The 19,767-nt window shown below is 33.9% G+C and overlaps 1 protein-coding gene across 3 annotated transcripts; it reads left to right on the top strand.

The window, feature by feature from the left end:
- Positions 1-1,442: 1,442 nt before the first annotated feature.
- On the top strand, positions 1,443-18,671 carry LOC114395242. 3 transcript variants are annotated; one of them, XM_028356967.1, is made up of 19 exons: positions 1,444-1,846; positions 3,304-3,383; positions 5,009-5,059; positions 6,151-6,669; positions 6,804-7,061; positions 7,756-7,821; positions 8,511-8,690; positions 9,645-9,696; positions 9,781-10,065; positions 11,525-11,635; positions 11,915-12,094; positions 12,651-12,926; positions 13,537-14,160; positions 15,366-15,865; positions 15,964-16,024; positions 16,109-16,177; positions 17,331-17,457; positions 17,552-17,910; positions 18,194-18,671. In XM_028356967.1, exons 1-17 carry the CDS (start codon positions 1,646-1,648, stop codon positions 17,415-17,417), a joined length of 3,600 nt encoding a protein of 1,199 aa, XP_028212768.1. In that variant the 5' UTR covers positions 1,444-1,645; the 3' UTR covers positions 17,418-17,457; positions 17,552-17,910; positions 18,194-18,671. The 3 variants fall into 3 exon arrangements, with proteins under 3 accessions (XP_028212769.1, XP_028212768.1, XP_028212767.1); XM_028356966.1 differs by having other exon boundaries at positions 17,331-17,910; XM_028356968.1 differs by lacking the exons at positions 15,964-16,024; positions 16,109-16,177; positions 17,331-17,457; positions 17,552-17,910; positions 18,194-18,671 and having other exon boundaries at positions 1,443-1,846; positions 15,418-15,600.
- The last annotated feature ends 1,096 nt before the right edge of the window (positions 18,672-19,767 follow it).

The following is a 19,767-nucleotide window of genomic DNA, read 5'->3' as shown; positions in this document are numbered from 1 at the left end:
TAAAATGGAGCTTTTCTAACTTAGGTAACATTGCAAATGTTAGAGATTACGAGTATTAAATATTTTTAATTACTTAAAAGTATTTTATTTAAAAGAAGTAAACATATTTTTTTATAAAAGTTTCTTCATTTTGTTTTGTTAACTTTCTTTATATTAAATCCATTCAATATGTAAGATTCTTTTTAAATTATCTTTCACGATAATTTTTTTTTCTTATCAAATACTCATAATTAATTTAATTATACTATTTTTAATTTATAAGTTAAATATTGTAAATTAATAAGATAAACTCTTTCTCTATCGTGTGAGGATTGAGGAGAAGATATTGCACATTTTTTATTAGATGATGGTATAAAAAATTACATCTTTAATACACACTAACTAAAAAAATTAACAACTAACAAATTAACATTAGCCAATAAAAAATAATAGGTTTTAATTATTTTCATAAAAAAACATCTAAATAAAATGAAATAGTACAATTGTTCTTCTTTTTTTAATTTCACAAGATGACTACTTTATTTCTTAAAAATAATCCGAGTTTAACGATATCCATTGTGAAAATCACAACTTCAATGTATAATACAGTAAAATACGTGATTTATATATTTATTATAAACTATTAGATATCATCTTCGATTTTAACAGATAAAAAAATTGATGTACATATAACACAATACAGTAAAGTGGAGTTTAATTTAATGAGATAGGTTAGAGGTAAAAGTAATTTGAGTTGAATTGAGGTGAATGAAAGGTAGTGAACGTTTCTTTTTTTAATGGATCTCACGTTTTTTTTTTTTACTTTCATCTCTCAAGATGGAGTGAAAGTAAAGGCTTTTGATACAAAATAGTAGAATATTAATGTACTTGTCAAATTGATCTTGATGAGAAAATTTTCATGTCTTTTTAAAAAAAAAATCATATCTTCTTTACTAGTAACGATATAATTAATTATGTTTATAATCAATGATATAATCAATTATGTTTATAATCAATTATTGATTAGGTGATCACTTACTTTAACTTTACTTTCATGTGACTTTAAATGAAATTACATAATTGATTATTTAATTTACACAATCAGCTACCCAGGCTTAATTAGTTTTAAAAATGACACTTTTAAAAAGAAACATATATTATTTTAATGGGATAAAATAAACATTTATTTTATCTATATTTTTTTACTTTTCTTTTATTATTTACATATTGTTTTAATTTAAATCTTTGATGTCTTTATATTTTTTCATCTCAATCAAACAATATAATTTTTTACTCTCTTTTATTCTTTTTCATTCCAGATAGCCTAAAGTACTATAAAAATCCCATGATAAGAGATTTGAAACGGGAACGGGAACCGGCGTTACCGAAAATAATACATAGAGAATATATTTATTTGTTTAATTTAATAGTAATAATTATATAGTGTTTAGGCACGCCAGCTCAGTCACAAGTGTTGTGTTCATAAAACTACGGCTCAAAATTAACAACATTTTTTTCCTTTTCTTTTCTCAAATCTCAAACCCAAACAACACACAATGCAGCACTTGGCTTCGCAATCTTGCTCGCTTCTTCCAATCTTTCAGATTCTCGAATCCTCCAATTGAATTCAAATGTGCAATCTCTTCTCCTTCTTCCAGATTTGCTGATGCTGATTCCGAATCCAATCGAACCCAATCCAACAATGTCTTCCAGCTTCAGCTCCTCGCGCCCGCTGCAGCAGTTAATTGCCGTCTCCCGCCTCAAATCCTCCACAGTCAAGAAGCTGCCGGAACCCTTGCGCCGTGCCGTCGCGGATTGCCTCTCCTCGCCTCTCTCCCCCTCCAATGAACCTTCTAGAACTCTTCAGGTCTCTCTCTTTTCATTCTCAGTTTCGTGATTCGTGTTTCGCACTGGATGTGGAAAATGAATTTGATACCGACACCGATGCTAATTTTTTATTATTTTATCATTATTATGTTTAAAAAAAACAATTGCACGTTAGTAACTGGTACTTGTTTTTTTTTTCTTTCGTCATTATTATTATGTGGAAATAGGAAGTTATTAGTCCTTGTGGTTGGTTGGGAAAGAGAGTGGGATCGAGTAAGCTTAGCTTCTCTTACGCACTTAGCTGAATACAAATCTTGTTACTGAGTTGGGGAAGGGGTAGTTTGGTCAATGTCCTGAGGCTGGTTTTGGTGTAACTTGTGGAAAGGGGCATTACTCCTGTACCCACTCTTACTGGCTATGTTACCTTGCCTATCTAGTTATACTTAGGTCCTGTTTGGACTTTGGATAAACATTTCAATAAACACTTGAATTAAGCTTCTCCATAAGCTTAAATTTACTTATGCATAAGTTCAAATAAGCTTTTGGGGAAACTAAACAAGAGAGTTTTTATGCATATCATCACTGTTAATTAATTTTATCTCCTTATTTTCTTCTCCTACAAGTGCTTATCGAGAAGTTTATTCAAATAGGCCTTAACAATTATAGAATTAGCATTCAGTAGATGGTTGACAAGTCTTCCTGGCTTGCCATACCGATCATGATAGGCATCATAACAACTCCCTGTGTGAAGTTCTGCTAGTTAGTTAACTGCTGCTCAGTGCTCACATTTTTAAAGTTTAGGCTGTGAGGGATTGTGGATATGGTTTTCTTAGTTAATGCGATGCTTTCTTCTTTATCACACATGATAATACAAGTCTCTCCTTAATTTTTAAAGCTTAGGCTACAAGGAATTCCTGATATGATTTTCATTTAATGTAATTGTTGCTTCTTTATCAATTATCATATGTGATAATAAAAGTCTCTCCTAATTTTGTTGCTTGCAAAAAAATGATCGAGTAATGCTGTGCATGGGTGCGATAAATTTTAAAAGTACCATCTGAATAAATGAGTATTCTTGTCTTTGTTTTCAACTTGTGATGCAGACTGTGTATCAGCAGGAAAAGTTTAATATTTATTGCATAGCTTGTAATGCAGATGTCATGTTCAATGTTTTCTTGCATTTATTGTATTTGTACCATCTGTACTGAGATTGCTAACGTATACTGTATCCAACAGATATGATTGTTATTGGCACTAACTAGTAAGTCAAGTATGTGTACATGTAGACTGATTACGCAAGCACTAGCTACCTATTATTGGGGTTCCTTACTATCTGCCACATATTTTTGTAGCTTAAAATATAGCCAAATTTTAATGCTATGCATAACTGTCATTCTCGTTATACTATGACTTAAATTCCATTTGACTGCAAATTATGGTGCAGCCAGAGTCTAAACTTTACCGATTTTATTTTATAGCTTAAATATATGATTGCAGGATTATCTGAAAGCCCTTGCAACCACAGACTTGGCTTATAATGCAATTCTGGAACATACTATTGCAGAGAGGGAGCGCAGGTAATTGTCACATTTATTTATTGGATAAGAAGGTAATGCATCTTTGTTCAAGCAGATGGTGTTGTAGTTGTCAGACTTGCTGTCCTGGTGTTGATTTAAGACATTGATGGAAACTGTTAAAGGAGAAAGAACAGAGGCATATTGAGACTGAAACCGTGTGTTTGAATACAACACGGTTCTGAGTTTATATAGGCTTATTGCACTTATTACAAATAAATGGAGGATATTTGATTTCATCTAAATCAGTGATTATGTGCCTATAAACTATATTTATTACAATGAATGCAGAATATCAATACTGATTCTAAACAGAAACTGTAGCAAATAACAAGTTAATGGTATATGTAGTGTGTATTATTATCACCACTGTTACTACTATCATTATCAGTACCAGCAACATAAAAGTACAGACAAGACAAACTGAAAAATGAAAATGAAATATAGATGTTCTTAGGATTTTATTGGGAAAAACCCAAGTCCCACGTCGGCTAGAGATAAGGCCAAGATAGAGTATATAAGTGAGGGGCAACCCTCACCCTATGAGCTAGCTTTTGGGATTGAATTAGGCCCAAACCCACATTCTAAGATGGTATCAGAGTCTATCCTAGATTCATTAAATGGGTCACCACCAAGTTATCGACGCACCAACCCAAAAGTGTTGGGCGCGATGGGGTGTATTGAGAAAAATCCAAGTCCTACGTCAACTAGAGATAATGCAAAGATAAAATATATAAGTGGGGGCAACTCTCACCCTATGAACTAGCTTTTGGGGTTGGGTTAGGCCCAAACCCACATTCTAAGAGTCCCCTCTAGGGTAGTGCTAAGTTTTAAGACCTAAGCTGGTTGAACCTGATGTTCTCATTCTTAGAAGCAAGCTAGGTAAGGGATGAATAAGAGCAGAAACAGAAACTGATTTTTCAGCAAGGATTGGATTGGATGTCGAACGAGAAAAAATGAATTTAATTAATTCAATTTATACGACTTTGGAACAATTAGAAAATTACAAAAACGAAGCCATTCATTTTGAACAACAAAGAGTGATTATCAAGTTTGACAACGGGTTTTACAACAAGCCTTACAGGGAGCTCTAGGAACTCTAAAGAGAAAAATTAGGTATAAATAGAACAAGACAGCGGGGGGGATTAAAACATGACTGTTGTCAGGAAATTTCAGCCTGTATGTCACCTCTCCTAGTCCTAGGTTTTTCCATGGGTGGCCCTTATGATTAAACATTGGTCTAGCTTTTTCATTGGCTCTTTTTGCTAGAGATCAAAGTCTGTACTGTTGAATCTCCAGATAAACAAAATCACAAACCTGATAAACAATCTCCCTTCTTTTATCTACTTGTAGCTTCATTCTGTTCTGGGATTGAACCTGATTTTCCTTTCAATTCATCGAAGATCTAGTTCCTATTTGATTTGGATCTGTTAATGTTTTCCACAGTTGAACTATTGTAATCGGCTTTGTACTAGTATTTTGTTCAGCTGAGCCACTTAGGCTGCTGTTTAGTATCTGTTAGGCACCTCAAATATTGTTTCTATTTCTTTATTACCTTTTGCCTGTTAGCATTATGCAGACCATTTCAAATTCCAGCAGCTTCTAACTTTGACACTATTTTCTGTCAGTCCTGCGGTAGTCACAAGGTGTGTGGCACTTTTGAAGCGGTATCTCCTAAGGTATGTTGCCAGTTACTAAATAAGTATATACTCAACAGTTTCCAGATTTCTATCTGAGACATCATCTATCACTCTAGCTCTTCGACTCTCATTTCATAGAGTTGCATTGCATGTTACTACAATGTTGCTTATATCAATAAAAGAATTTATTTACACAATTTTCTGTCACAATCTTTATGTAAGTAGATAAAATGCCAAAAAGAGGAGAGTATGGTAGGTATTTTCATCAATGCTGAAAAGTCATTGGTATATCTTCTGTTTTGCTTGCTTTACTGCAAAAATTGAGCTGAAATTGAGCTTCTACTCCTAGAGAACTAAATTGTTGGAAGAATATTATCTAGTTTTACCAATTTTACAAACAGAACAATGATGTATGCTTGGTGTCAGTAAAGTCCATTATTTAAACAATGATGGTGAAAGGTACCACAAAAAGTGCTAGAGCATGATGTTATCCTGTTGCTTCATTACATTCTACAGTAAGATGTTCTGAGTTTTTGTGGAAATGGATTTTTTTTCAAAATTTACTGCTCTAATGTGTATTAAAGTTTCTGATATATTTACATATATATGCAATAATGGATATTGGAGTATTGTAAGAGAGCTGCAGCTATTCGACTGCAGTCTCGGGTAGTTGAGTCTTAGTGAGTTAGTAAATGACAACTAATTACAGCTGTCATAGCTAACAGCTTTGTCTATATAAACAGATCTGTACTCTGGAGTTAGTTGGGTTAATGAAACTAAAGTTTTTTTCCTCTTTCATTTTCTGTTATTAAAAATCTTCTCTCAAGATTCTATTAACGGACATACAAGCACTCGTAATAATAAACTAAGGAATAATATGGTAGAATACTTACATGTAAAGATTAATATGTTCTAGCATATTTATTTCCTATGACATGGCAATGCCTCTCATTATTTGTCAAATTTGTGCTTCTGGGTTTTGATTATTTTACACTCAACTAGCTTTTCAGTCAGTTTCTTTCTTGAACAATTTGATTATAAGCTTTTGTCATACTCATGAAAGAAAAATAAGCTAATCCAAAGATGTACTAATGTGTAACATGATTTCCTTATTTGTCTTCTTACTACAGATACAAACCAAGTGAGGAGACATTAATTCAGATAGATCTCTTTTGTTCAACCATAATTGCTGAATGTGATATTAACCCAACTCAGCCGTGGTCACTAGCTTTGAATCGACAATCTGGTGCATCAAATACATCTCCTTTACCTGTATCTACCTTTGCCTCTGAGTCCCTTGTAAAGTCATTAAGTTATGTGCGTTCCCTAGTTGCTCAACACATTCCTAAACGGCTTTTTCAACCAGCTTCATTTGCTGGACCACCTTCATCGGGACAGTCACTACCGACATTGTCATCTTTGCTGAGTAAATCCTTCAATTCCCAACTAACTCCTGCAAGTATTCCAGAAACACCAAGTTCTGCAAGTGTTCCAAAAACACTAGAGAAGGATTCAAGTGCTCTATCTGTTTCAAGGTTATCAAAAATCGAAAAAGCTAATGAAACAGATGAACTAGGGTTCATTGCTCATGATGTTCTAAAATGGCGCTGGCTTGAGGAACCACAGTCATCATCTATAGGGACTGAAAAGTAATAATCTATGTTTCATGTTGGTTTAGGTGTCTTGGTAGTGGCCACTGTAGTTTATATCTCTACTTTACCTGTTAGTTTTTTCCCACTGTAGTTTCAGAAATTGACTTTGTTATTTAACATTTTTAATGCAGTGATCGAGCTGTGAATTCTCAAGACATGACAGCACATAGTTTCTTAGAAATAGGTGCTGCAGCTCTACTTGTAGGAGATATAGAATCTAAGATGAAGGGGCAACCATGGAAATTTTTTGGAACCGATGATATGCCTTACCTGGATCAGCTATTGCAGTCTTCTCCTGTAACACCAATAACTAATTCTGACTCTGCTCGCCCCCATCTGAGAGCAATAACAGCATCTAAACGCACAAAACCGGGCTCTCGTCAGATTTGGCATGTTCTTATATCAACTTGCATTTTTGATATTTTTCTTTTTCTAATTCTTTTATATTTAAGTTCATGCCACAATAAATCTTGCATAATTTATTTTTAGCCAAATGTTATATAAAAAAGTTGAATGATCACCTGCATTATAGTTAATAGAGTTATTGTGAAATTAAAGTACTTACAATCTAAAACCAATGGTTTATAGAATATTAGATTAGCCTGCAAAAGACAAATGTATTACATTGTCATGTCCTGTAGGCTTCTATGAAAATAAAAATAAATTTTAGTGTAAGAATTATAATTATCCATTGCTTTTAATGAACAGAAAATTTCTTATTGATTAATTGACTGGGGGGGAGGTGCTGATCTTGTTCTTCCCACTTCATAATATCTTTTTATTCTTCAAAGAAATAGAGCAAGTAATCTTTATGCAGTAGTTTGGGGTTCTGTTTGGTTCATTAACCACTCATTCCCATAAAGACTGTAGTGTTCCATGAATTATCGTTTGTTTATATGGTCAAAATTATGTGATAAGTATTTATTTGCTACTCTACAGTTTGATACTCTCTCTTTGGGGATAAATGCTTGATACTCTTTTTCGCACAAGATGCATAAAAGAACTGTTTATTTTTTCACTACTTTGGCATGCTGAATTTTTTCATGATTTGATTTGCTGTTCTGAACATCTCCATTTCTACAGGGAGGATTTTCCTGTTACTACATTCCGTCCCAGAGCTCGACAGCTTTTCCAGTATCGTCATTACAGGTTTAGATCATATTGACTGTAGAGAATCTTCAGAGGAATTAGATAACAAATGTTTGCACCTGTTTTTACTACATCTGAAAATGCATGCCACAATACAAGTTTTAACTTGAGTCTTGCATCGTCGCAAATCAAATTGCTGTGATTGCTTTCCAATTTTGATTCAGATTTTTTTGTTATTCTGTTTTAGTAAATTTCATAAAAAATGCATTCATATAATAGTGGGCATTTCTTTCAAAGCAATGGTTACTTGATCCTAAAGCTTCTAAGTTTCCTTTCCATGATTTACATTAGGATAAATGATTTGTATTTGCTTGAATTTGAATTGTTGTTTGGACAAAAGGGAAGGGGAAAACTGTTTGGGTCTTTTAGGGTAGTTAGTTGGAGGGGATCTGGGGGGTGATGGGGATAAGGATGGAAGGAGGCATTCAAAAACTTATGAAGTTTGTAAGGGGAAACCCGTGAGGGAAGTTTGTAAGGGGAAACCCTTGAGGGAGAATTCTTTCTCTTATTTCAATTGTTCAATAAAGTTGTTTGTTTCTATTAATTTCTCATTTTTCTTTCCTGGGTTCCAAACATACATACTGCATATGTATACAGTGAAGAATTATAATTTTTTTTTAGCATACTCTAGCTGTTAACAATTGATTTATTTGTGTTTCTACATCTAAATGTTCTCTTATGCTGACCAGTGAGCAACAACCTCTGCGATTGAACCCCGCTGAGGTACAGGATGTTATTGCTGCAGTTTGCTCAGAGGCTTATTCCCCGAATACCAATGCTACTACAGCATCAACTAGACTAAGTAATAACAGTGGAAAACCATCAACGGATGTGGCTGTGAGCGTCCTTATTAAACTAATTATTGACATGTATGTTTCAATTAATTGTTGTCTTTTATGTTTTATTCCTTTTCTGGTTATCATTTTCTTAGCCCCAAATAAAGTTTTACTGTATATTCCTAATTTCTATGATCAAAATTTTAAATCACAAATTCTAAACTGGGATGAGTTGAATTAATTTTCAAAGTAGAGGAAAGAGGAGGGATTGTTATTGAAAAATCGAAGAAAAATGTTTGGGATTATTACTTATAAAATAGTGGAGTTAAAATTTCAAATTAGAAAGTATTTTTTATTGAAGTTGCTCCTCCCTCTTCCGAAGTAAAATTATATTCCAAAAATCAGCCAGAAATTCTTGCAATTTGGCACCAATTTGAGGAATGCCATGCTTAGAAGCTGTGCGAACAGAGGGAGAAGAAAAATAGACAGTTTAACATGGTTTGACCTGCAGTGAACTGTAGGTTCATGTGCAAAAGCCATGAAACAGATATAATTCTCTTATCTGCAAAGATTACAAGTAGCCATTTAACACTCATACTCCTGGCATTGGATATTCTCCACAATCTCCTTGAAAATTTGTTAATTATCAATGGGGAGACGGGTGTGTGCCCTTCGCAATTGAAGGAACTATTTGTTTTGTTACTGAAAGGAGGGAGGGTTTTATAGAGGTGTATGAATGTATAACTCATTGATTGGTATTTTGCTATTGTCCATTTGATTATAGTATGGGTCACTGGATAATGTATTGCTAATACATTGTTGCATGAAAGCATTGCCAAGATATGGCTACGTGGTAATTTCAAAACTTTGAGGATTAAGCTTTTCAATGTCTGGGGTAAAAATATCATGAGTGCCAGATTCCTTAACCAGAAATGGATTTTCTGGCCAACTGATTGATTGAACTTGTATGTTATTTCACATTTCTATGGTTTTACACTATTCTGCGAGTCGGTTATGTATGATGGTCATACAAATATTATTTTGTAGGTATGTTTTAGATTCTCAGACAGCTGCTCCTCTCATTCTTTCTATGCTTGAGGTGATGCTTAAATAAAGTACTTGTTCTCTGTTATGCCATCTGTAATTCTTTTGGGTACTAATTTATTTCAAATGCATATTTCAGGATATGCTTAGTTCTTCTAAAACAGCATGCAGGGTTCGTGCTTTTGATTTAATTCTAAACCTTGCGGTTCATGCACATCTCCTAGAACCAATAATTGCTGATGATGCTTCCACTATTGAAGAAGAATATTCTCAAGAATCCTATTATGACAGTGACACTCAAGTTATGGTGCAAGGAAGCAGTAAAGGAAGTCCTCAGAACAAATCAGACACAGGCTCTGCTATTGATAAGTTTGAGTCTTGGATTTTAAATATTCTGTATGAGATACTACTTCTTCTTGTTCAGGTATCATTGAAAACGAAACTGTTGAACAAGATTATTGCTTGTGTTTCTTAATAATTTTTCTTGGCTGGGATCATCTGATTGATGAGTGGCAATATTTTATATTTGACATTTTTCACAATATATTAATTTCTGTTGTACATGATATGGTTTAGATGAGTTTCCATTGAAAAACTATAATGAGGAAGGGGAATTTTTAAATGGATTGAAAATATAAGAATACAAGAAAAGACTGCATTGTTTTTTTTTTACAGCATTGAGACCGGGAATTTGCTACTTTATTTTTTGTTTTAAGACTTAGATAGCAAAGTTAGATGGATTTGTAGTGATATTAGCATTTGCTTGGGAGTAATTAAAGCAACAATTAGTCTATCAGTTGCTGTTTTATAAAATATATTTCATATGACTAGAACTAAGACTTTTTATCAGATAATTGTCAAATTTTTCTAGATGATTTGTCCACCTGGACAGTTAAATTCTACTTCTGAATTCAGTTATGATATCATAAAACATTCAAAAGTTGGCTTTTTTAATATGATACATACATACGTACCTACATGCATATATGTGTGGACACACGTATCAATTTTTGTTCAATATTGCATAGAAGTATATTGTTTTTTTTTTAACTGCAAAGATAATATATATATTAATCAAATAATAGTACCAGGGGTACTACAGGATAAGAAGGAGATAATGTAATCTAGTGTGATATAGTATAAATATGGATTTGGATCCTCAAATTTTAGATCCTCATATGACCTTGTCATTTAAAGATATAGAAAGAAGACATTGTACACAGGGTTCCACTGTCATGGATATCTCCCTCTAGACTACTAAATTGATAGGATCACTGTATAAGCTAAAATAAGGGGATTTAAATTCTCTAAATGTATATGCGCCATTAATTCGTCCTTACATCTTGTGCACATTCTAAATAAATCCCCATTAGCTATATTAAGCAGAAGTAACTGTTTCCTGAAGATGTTCTTATCAATGTCTTGTTTTTAACTATATATGACTTGTAGTGTAATGCAGCACTGTAATTTGTTAAATTTGTAGAGTATAGTAACATGGGGGCTAAATCTTTGGAATACAGGATGAAATTGAAGAATAATTGTTGTAGTCATAGGTGTTACCTTAATGCTTAATATACTTGTAGGTAGTGGAAGCATCTTTTGACAATTAATGTTTTTGATAATAAAAAAAACTCTTTTGAGGTATTACTAATGTGTCTGATTGGGTTTGGATTAGTTTCAATCACATATCTTGTACTTTATTTCAAAATCTGAGATTGATTCTGCTTAGGTGGATAAAGAAAAAGTTTTTATCATGTATTTCACATTAATGTTCTTAAGACAATTATGTTATCTGTATGTCTACTTTTCTGTTTTTCAAACATAATGGTTTAAACATGCTGCTGTCATAACTTAAACTTTATGCGATCAATTGCTTTATACAGTCTGAAGAAAAGGATGAATCTGTTTGGGCATCTGCTCTCAGCTGTTTGCTGTATTTTGTCTGTGATAGAGGGAAGATCAAGAGAAACCGTTTGCGTGGTCTTGACATAAGGGTGAGAAATAATATCCCCCTTTCCTATCTGCTTTTACCAGTATTTCATGGAAATTTGATTTTTTGTTCACATTCTGCTGGGTAAATGTTTTGCTTCTTTTTTGGGAGGTTGGACAGGGAGTTAGGGGAGAGGATGCTTGCCAATTAACAAATTTTGGAAGTTTTTTTAGATCTATTTTAATACAGCCATTCATTCACTACTTTGTTATAAATTGTTAATGTTCTATGTCATTAATTATGATATAACTGTCTAATTTAGTTACTTCCAATCTGCCTATAGGTTCTGAAGGCACTCGTAAAAAGCAGTAGGGAGAACTCCTGGGCAGAGTTAGTTCATTGTAAGCTTATTTCCATGTTAACCAACATGTTTTATGAAGTTGCTGAGTCTGTACCTGGCAAACCAAAGTTTCTTGTGGATCAACTTGATCTGATCGGAGGGGTTCAATTTATTTTTATTGAGGTGTGCATATCTTTTAACCTCAATCTTGATATACCTCCAATAGAGTTTATTATCACTAATACTTTTGCCCCTTTAAATAGTGAATACCAACACTAATTATTGTATCCATGTTGCATATAAAATGCCCGACATGTTTCTTCATCAGTTGACCTCTTAATTAACAATGGCTCCTTGGCTAGCAAAACAAGTATATTATGGGTGATATACGATGTTCTTTATATTTGCAGAATTCTACGAATGTATTATGTTGAAATAACAAAACTAGTATTAGAAATTGTGCAGTATTTGGCTTTTAGGATTGTAAAAGAATGTTGGAAAATTATTCTTAAATTGTTTGGTAATAAACTAGAGTTGTGATTGCTTGACCATAATGGAATAAGACTTTTGTTATTGTGATTGCTTGATGTGCCCAATATAGATTTATTTGATAAGATTCCTGCTTTTTGGTTTTTCAGAGTAGTATAAAATGTTGATAAAGCCCTAAACCAAGATCCTAATTACAGTGTTAGTTTCAAATTATATGATTTCCCCCTGCTTTTTGCTATGTTGATTGCAGTATTCCCTTGCAAACTCAAGAGAAGAGAGGAAAAATCTGTATTTGGTGCTTTTTGATTACATTCTGCATCAAATAAATGAAACATGCATTGCTAGTGGTGTCAATGAATATAATGATGATGAGATCCAACCTCTTGCTGCTCTTCTTGCTCAAACAAATGCGCCTGAGGCATTTTATATTTCTGTTAAACTTGGGGTAGAAGGTATTGGAGAGATTCTGAGAAGATCAATTGCATCAGCACTGTCCAGATATCCCAACAGTGAACGACTAAATATGGTACTTCCATGTTCTTCTTTTCTTATCTAGTTGTCTAAATAGTTTTAGGGCTATTCTTCATGATTCCAGTGAGTTCCTCCCTCTTTCTCCTTCCTTTTCTTCCCCTCTCCTTTGGTGGATGTTTTTATGTGGGGTGATGAACATTATAAGTCCAAATGCTTTTTTTTTAATGTCAACAAGCTGCAAGATAAGTTTCTTTGTAAAATACAGATAGAAAAAAAATCAACTTGGATTAGTTTCTAAAGGCAGGTAACATTTAACCATTTGGGCTCTGGAGAAAGCAAGTGAAACAGTTTGTCTAGTGCTTCTCATAGCTTTGTATATAGGCAAGTGTAATACCCTCAACGAACAGAAAAGCTCTGCTACTAAAATCACAAGATAATGAAATCATTGTAGGTAAAAAGTACGTGTTGCTTTCACTGAGCTGCATCTGCCTTTACCTTACAGTTTGCTCTAACTCACTACATAATATCAGGATAATGCTTCACTTCACTTGTTTTAGTTCAAATATAAGTTTGTTTTACATTCATTATACCCATTAATAAATATTAGGAAATTGTTGTCACTTTTAATTTTAATATATTTCCTCGTATATGCTAAATCTTTGCAGCTACTGGAAGTTGTAGCAGAGAAATTTGATTCTGTAATAAGTACATTTACTCATTTGGACAAAGAGTTCTCTCATATGAATCAGATAACCAAATCTCTCAAGTTTCTGGAAAATATGGAAGGTGTGATTATGAGAAATGGCATTGGTTTGCAGGCAAAGCACTCATGGGCTACTTTACATTCTCTTCTTCACTCTGAGAGAATTTCTTACCGTCAAAATGGGTATATCTGGTTAGGTGATCTGCTTATTGCTGAAATTAATGGAGAAAGAGATGGAAATATATGGTCGAGTATCACATACTTCCTGCAGAAAATTGCTCAAGCTGGAACTCAAGATTCTTCAAATACATCAGATGTTCCTTTGCCTATTTTACTTATGTGTGGCCTTCTAAAATCAAAATACTGCTACATTAGATGGGGATTTTTGTTTGTTCTTGAAAGGCTTCTCATGAGATGCAAATTTTTGTTAGATGAGCATGAAATGCAACAATCAAGCACCAGAGATCTGGGTCATGGGAAGAAAGATTGGCATCTTGAGAAAGCCAATGCAATGATTGACATAATGAGTGGAGCTTTGTCTTTGGTGTTTCAGATAAATGAAACAGATCGCATCAATATTCTAAAAGTAATTGTTTCTGAACTCAATGCTTTTTGATAATATGCTCATGTCATAACATTAAATATCTAGGTCGTTGCAATCCACACTACAAAACAACAAAAGCCTTATTCTACTTGGTGAAGTCAATTACATGGTTCACATGATAACATTAGTCTCAGTCAAAGACTAAGTCTTAAGAGATATTATTTACCATTCTTAGAGTGTGGGTTTAGGCCTAACTCAACTCCAAAAACTAGCTTATAGGGTGAGGGTTGTCCCCCACTTATATACTTTATCTTGACACATCTCTAGCTAACGTGGGACTTGGATTTTCCAATAATTATGAGATCCCTCTTAACAACTTCATGTAATGGCCTTGATCCCTCTCCCTTTTTACAAGACTAAAAACCATACATCCTTGGATTCTTCCAGTGGTCTTCTTTGTATGTGCCCGAACCAGTTACCACCTTAACCCATTTTTCGTTATATTTTCCTCAATCAGTGTCACCCCAATATCTCTTCATATACAATCATTTTGTATTGCGTCCTTTCTTAAGTGAGCATACATCCTTCTTTCTCATTTATGCTACTCCAACCTTTTTCTCTTATTTGTCCCCTTAATGCGCAACATCCACTACCATAGACTATAGCTTGATGAATAGTACTATGTTAAAACTTTCCGTTGAGATTGGTAGGTACTTCGTGATCACAAATAACACCCAATGCCTTTCTCCATTTTAACCCTCCTGTTTGTATCTTGTGTATGGCATCCTCATTAATTGCAATCCATGCTAATTTTGAAAGAATGAAGCTAGCAAATCTGCATGTTGTTTATTTGATCAAAGAAAAGGAAAAACAAAATGCTTTGCCAATTGGATTTTGTTTGAGGAATTGTTAAGGAACTTTTGGCCACCCTTCGTTTATTAGTAAACTGCTGATAGAGCATCATTTTTTTGTGATATTATCTAAAATGGGTTTATTTGTCAACTGGAGAAGCATTTTATAATAAATTAAATTTCTAGTCACTGGCTATTTTGTAGCTGAAAAATTTGTTGATATTGTACAGATTTATATTTTTAGAAGAATAATTTTTTTTAAAAATTTGTTTATATGATCCCTTGGAACAATGAAGAATTTTTATTTAGTTTTATGCTTGGGCATTCTATTTAAGTATTGTTTGACTTTTCGTTCATTACCTGATATTGTCAACACTTTTCTCTGTTTCTAAGCAGATGTGTGACATACTATTCTCTCAATTGTGCCTAAGAGTTCCTCCTGCTGCAGCTCTTACCTTTGGAGATGATGTGCAACATGGCAGAAATTCAAATCACACTAATGTAAGCAAAAGGTTTGATGGTGATAATCATGTCAAACAAGATACTTTTCATTGGGATGGACACATGGAAGAAGCAAATAGAAGGTCCGGCTACCATAATAACTACCACCTGGATCATGAGACTGCATCAATGGCAGCACTTTTCCAAGGACGAGCCGTTGTCCCAATGCAATTAATTGCACGCGTCCCTGCTGCCATACTATATTGGCCACTAATTCAATTGGCTGGAGCAGCAACAGATGATATTGCATTGGGTGTTGCTGTTGGAAGTAAAGGAAGAGGAAACCTGCCTGGTGCTACATCTGATATTCGGGCCACACTTCTTCTACTACTTATTGGTAAATGCACAGCAGATCCTGTTGCTTTCCAGGAGGTTGGTCAGGAACAATTTTTTAGGTGACTCCAAACTTTGCTCTTTGTGAATTAGTTGGCTTTCTTACTTATGCACCTTTATACATTGACATATAAAGCATGAATGTTCTTGCATCTTGCAGGGAACTTTTGGATGACACAGATTCAAGAGTGGCATATTATTCTTCTGCTTTTCTTCTGAAGGCATGGATTTTAATTGACTTTTGGTGTTAAAAATGTGTTAGATCCATATATATGACCTTTTGTAATAACTTCTCATTGCTGCAGCGAATGATGACCGAGAACCCAGAGAAATATCAACACATGCTTCAGAATCTTGTTGTTAAGGCTCAGCAGGTACCTCATTTTTTAATAGCATGCTTGAAGTCCATATACTATTTAGTAAAGCTGAGATTCTATATTAATTTTGCATCTGGATGAGCTTCATATTCAAATTCTCATGATTAATTGATTGTCATTGATGAAACATGAAAATGGTAACAATTTGGCTTTTGGAGACAGTGTTGCAGTAGAAAATTAGGCTAAAAGACAAGATTTTGGGATCATACTTGCAAGTAATGGATTGTATTAGAATTTTAGGGTTATTCACGTGTTGAGTCTTGGTATGTTAGTAGTCATATCGGAATGGGTTTGTACTAATTGTATATTGTAGTACTTGGCTTATGTTATTAAAATAAATAGGAACATTAGGTTTAACATTTTGTATTCACTTTTCCCATGCATTATATATTTAGAATCCTTCATCACTTTCCCTCCTTTTTCATCCAACCCTATAATTTTAATGAGGAACATATTGCTGTCTAGTGGGAAGTTGTACACTAAATTTATCATTGATTATGGTCTCATGAATTTCAAAAGAGAAATCAACATCTAACCTGCAGACTATACATGTTGGTAGTGGAATTCAATTGTTAATGTGATCTCCTCTAGTAAAAAGGCTGTCAATTGTTTGCTAAGTTGTTTCATTGTTCAGAGAAAACAACGGCCATTTTAATACGAAGTTGCTGATGTTCACATACAGATCTATATAGCTATTGCCTAATAATACCTTTTGGTTCAAATGAAGTTTGAGTATAACATATCTTGGTGTACAACTAATGCTGAGCTGATTAAGCCCATTCAGAGTTTAAGCAAAAGTATTTAGCAGCTAATGAATAGTGCTTGATAAGTTTCCATGTGTTAAAGTTATGCCCTCTGTAGAGATGGCGCAACAAGCATTTGTTGACTTGTTACTTGATGCAAATTTGTTCTTCCGACCTCAGACATCTTGTTCATTTCTCTATGGAGTTTTCTTTACCAAAAACAAAAAACTCCAGGGACTTTATGCAGATCATTTTATCATATTTTTAAAATAAAAGTAATTTTCTTTCTTTAAAATTTTTAGACATTTGTTTTTTTTTTTTTTGCAGTTTTCTTAATAGTGTACTATTTTTGGTGAATTTAATATTTACTATTACTTATATGATTATGCATTGTATTTGCCATGTAGAGTAACAATGAAAAACTGTTAGAGAACCCGTATCTTCAAATGTGTGGCATACTTCAACTGGCAAATGATCTGGGGATTGACCTGTGATCTTCAAGGCATGACTTTCTGGGAGGCCATATTATTTGGGGTAGGACATCTGCATTGGTTACAGGATTTGTGGCTATTGATTCTGAGGAAAAACTTCCATTATTCGATTGACTCAGATTGAAATGCATATCCAGGACATACTCTAGTTTGAATGTTTCATTCCTGCAACAGAATTGCGATTGATTGTCAACATTGCAGAGTACATATGCGTCCAGGGAAAGAGAGCCAGTAGAATTGGGCGAACTCTTGATATTAATTGATTGCTTTGAGAAGTAATTAACAGAGCTAGGAAACATACTGCGTGCCACCAATTTCCATTGATCTCTTCGGTGATTCCACTCATTTGGAGAGCCATCTTGTATACTTGTATCTTCCATATCTTTTGCATGTCTTTCAACTACTGGGGGAAACCAGAGTTCTGTTAAGGGATACTCTTGAACGTCCCTGATTTTGACTCTACTGCTGCATGTTGCTGATCTTGGCGTGCCACCAGGTAGGAACCCCTCTCCCACTTTCATACTTTCTTTGGGAGATTGACACCTACATATAGTCTTGACTCTTGACACTTGAGTCAAGATGATTAGTGTAGGCCTAAGTAGGTATCGATAGACCAGCTAAACTTGGTGGCAATTGCTGTATTTAACTTGTTTTTCAGTACTTTGTATCAGATTGTTCCCACATTAAACAATTCAGTTCATTTTATTTGATTTTGCATGAAGGGAAGTTTATAGCCTTTTTTTTACGCATTTTGACATGATCTTTTTTTGTGCATGCAGTTGCTGGCAGGCTTGCATTACATTCCAACCTAAATGTGTGCGGAACTACATATGATTGTTTCTCTTGTACAGGACGTAGATTCCGACCGAGCCTTCTTCAGTTTTTTTCATTCATGAAGGCTGCCTCTATGCTTGCTTTTTTTACTTGGCATACAGGAACTTTCATGGGAAAAGGAAGAACTCAATTTTGTGCGTTGTCAATATGGTCACAGGTCCAACAAAATCCTGTTAGGGGCATCTGGGATGCCTACTTTTAGAGGCATCTAAGTTGCTCTCATTTTCTGTAAATGTTTCCCCTTTTGATCCCACCCTTATTGCGAAAACTGTAACATGAATTGAGAAATTAATATATACTAATGTAGATTATCTAAACAGTATACAGGATTTTGTGATGGAAATGGTTGTGTAGGACAGTTTGTAATCTAACAGACTCATAATCCTTCATGATTTCATATTTTTTAGTATTATTTGCAATTAACCCGAAGTTTTGGCGACAATGTAAAGGCATGTGTCTAAACATACCAGAAGAAATTGATATTAAAAATATTATAATTTTTTCAATATTAATTTCTCTTTTTCTTTCTTGTCTATCAAATAATTTTAATTCAGATATTTTTTTATTTCATTTTATTTCTCTTCAACCCAACAATTTCTATTATCCTATTTTTCTTCTCTTCTTTCCTCACCTGTTCTCTTCCAACTCTTCCCTTTCTTTCCCCGCAAACAAATAAAGGATTAAAGAGCCTTTGTAAAAATATCACTTGTTTATTAACACCCAAGTGAAATAGTCTAAATATGCTTACATGTTTTTTTATTATTCACCAAAAAAAAAAAATGCTTTTTCTGAGTAGCAGGATGTTTAGCCAAGATTATTATAGCTAGCTTTTTTGTTAGGCGTTTTCTTCTTGCACCCATCCTTTTTTTTCTACACCTAATACTTTTTGAAATATTCTAAGGTTATCTCTGCTAATAAACATATAAATTGACAATGAGCCTTATACAAGAATCTTTTTGGAATTTCTCTCTCACCGTTGGGTGTAGAAGAAAAATGACTGGTGCAAAAAGAAAATAACATGTTCATAGGCTCTTCTCTCATTCTAATATCCCTTTCTTACGTAAAGTTCTTAGCACCATGTTCATGGGCTTGACAAGCTCCCATTAAGGCTACAATGTATTTAGCCTCACGTGAGAACAGTGCCACCATTGACAGAGTGTGTTAAAGTTCTCAAATATTTCTTGTTCACATGACTTAAAAAGGCTTACATTCCCATGTAGCTCCTATAAGCGAGGAATAGTCGATTAAATGCAACAATGTAGATTTACACCCTAATGCGCTAATTAGATTTCTAAGCACAGAAAACTGAAGTCTGGTTTCATTCGATTCCGTGTGTCACGTTAACTGTATTTAGTAACTATAAGACTGATGCTATAATACTGGGTGCACCTAGCATCAGTCTAACTATAAAGTCTAGAAACCCTTCCAAGCAAAAAGAGTCACAATTAAGATATCCAAACCCTTAAAGACTGCAAAACATGTTGGCAGTTAAGTTCAATTTCATCTTTCTAGGTTTGTT

Source organism: Glycine soja, chromosome 18, assembly GCF_004193775.1.
Source record: "Glycine soja cultivar W05 chromosome 18, ASM419377v2, whole genome shotgun sequence".
Lineage (NCBI taxonomy): Eukaryota > Viridiplantae > Streptophyta > Magnoliopsida > Fabales > Fabaceae > Glycine > Glycine soja.
Note: the sequence above shows the minus strand (reverse complement) of the source record. Positions and strands in the feature narration are given on the sequence as shown.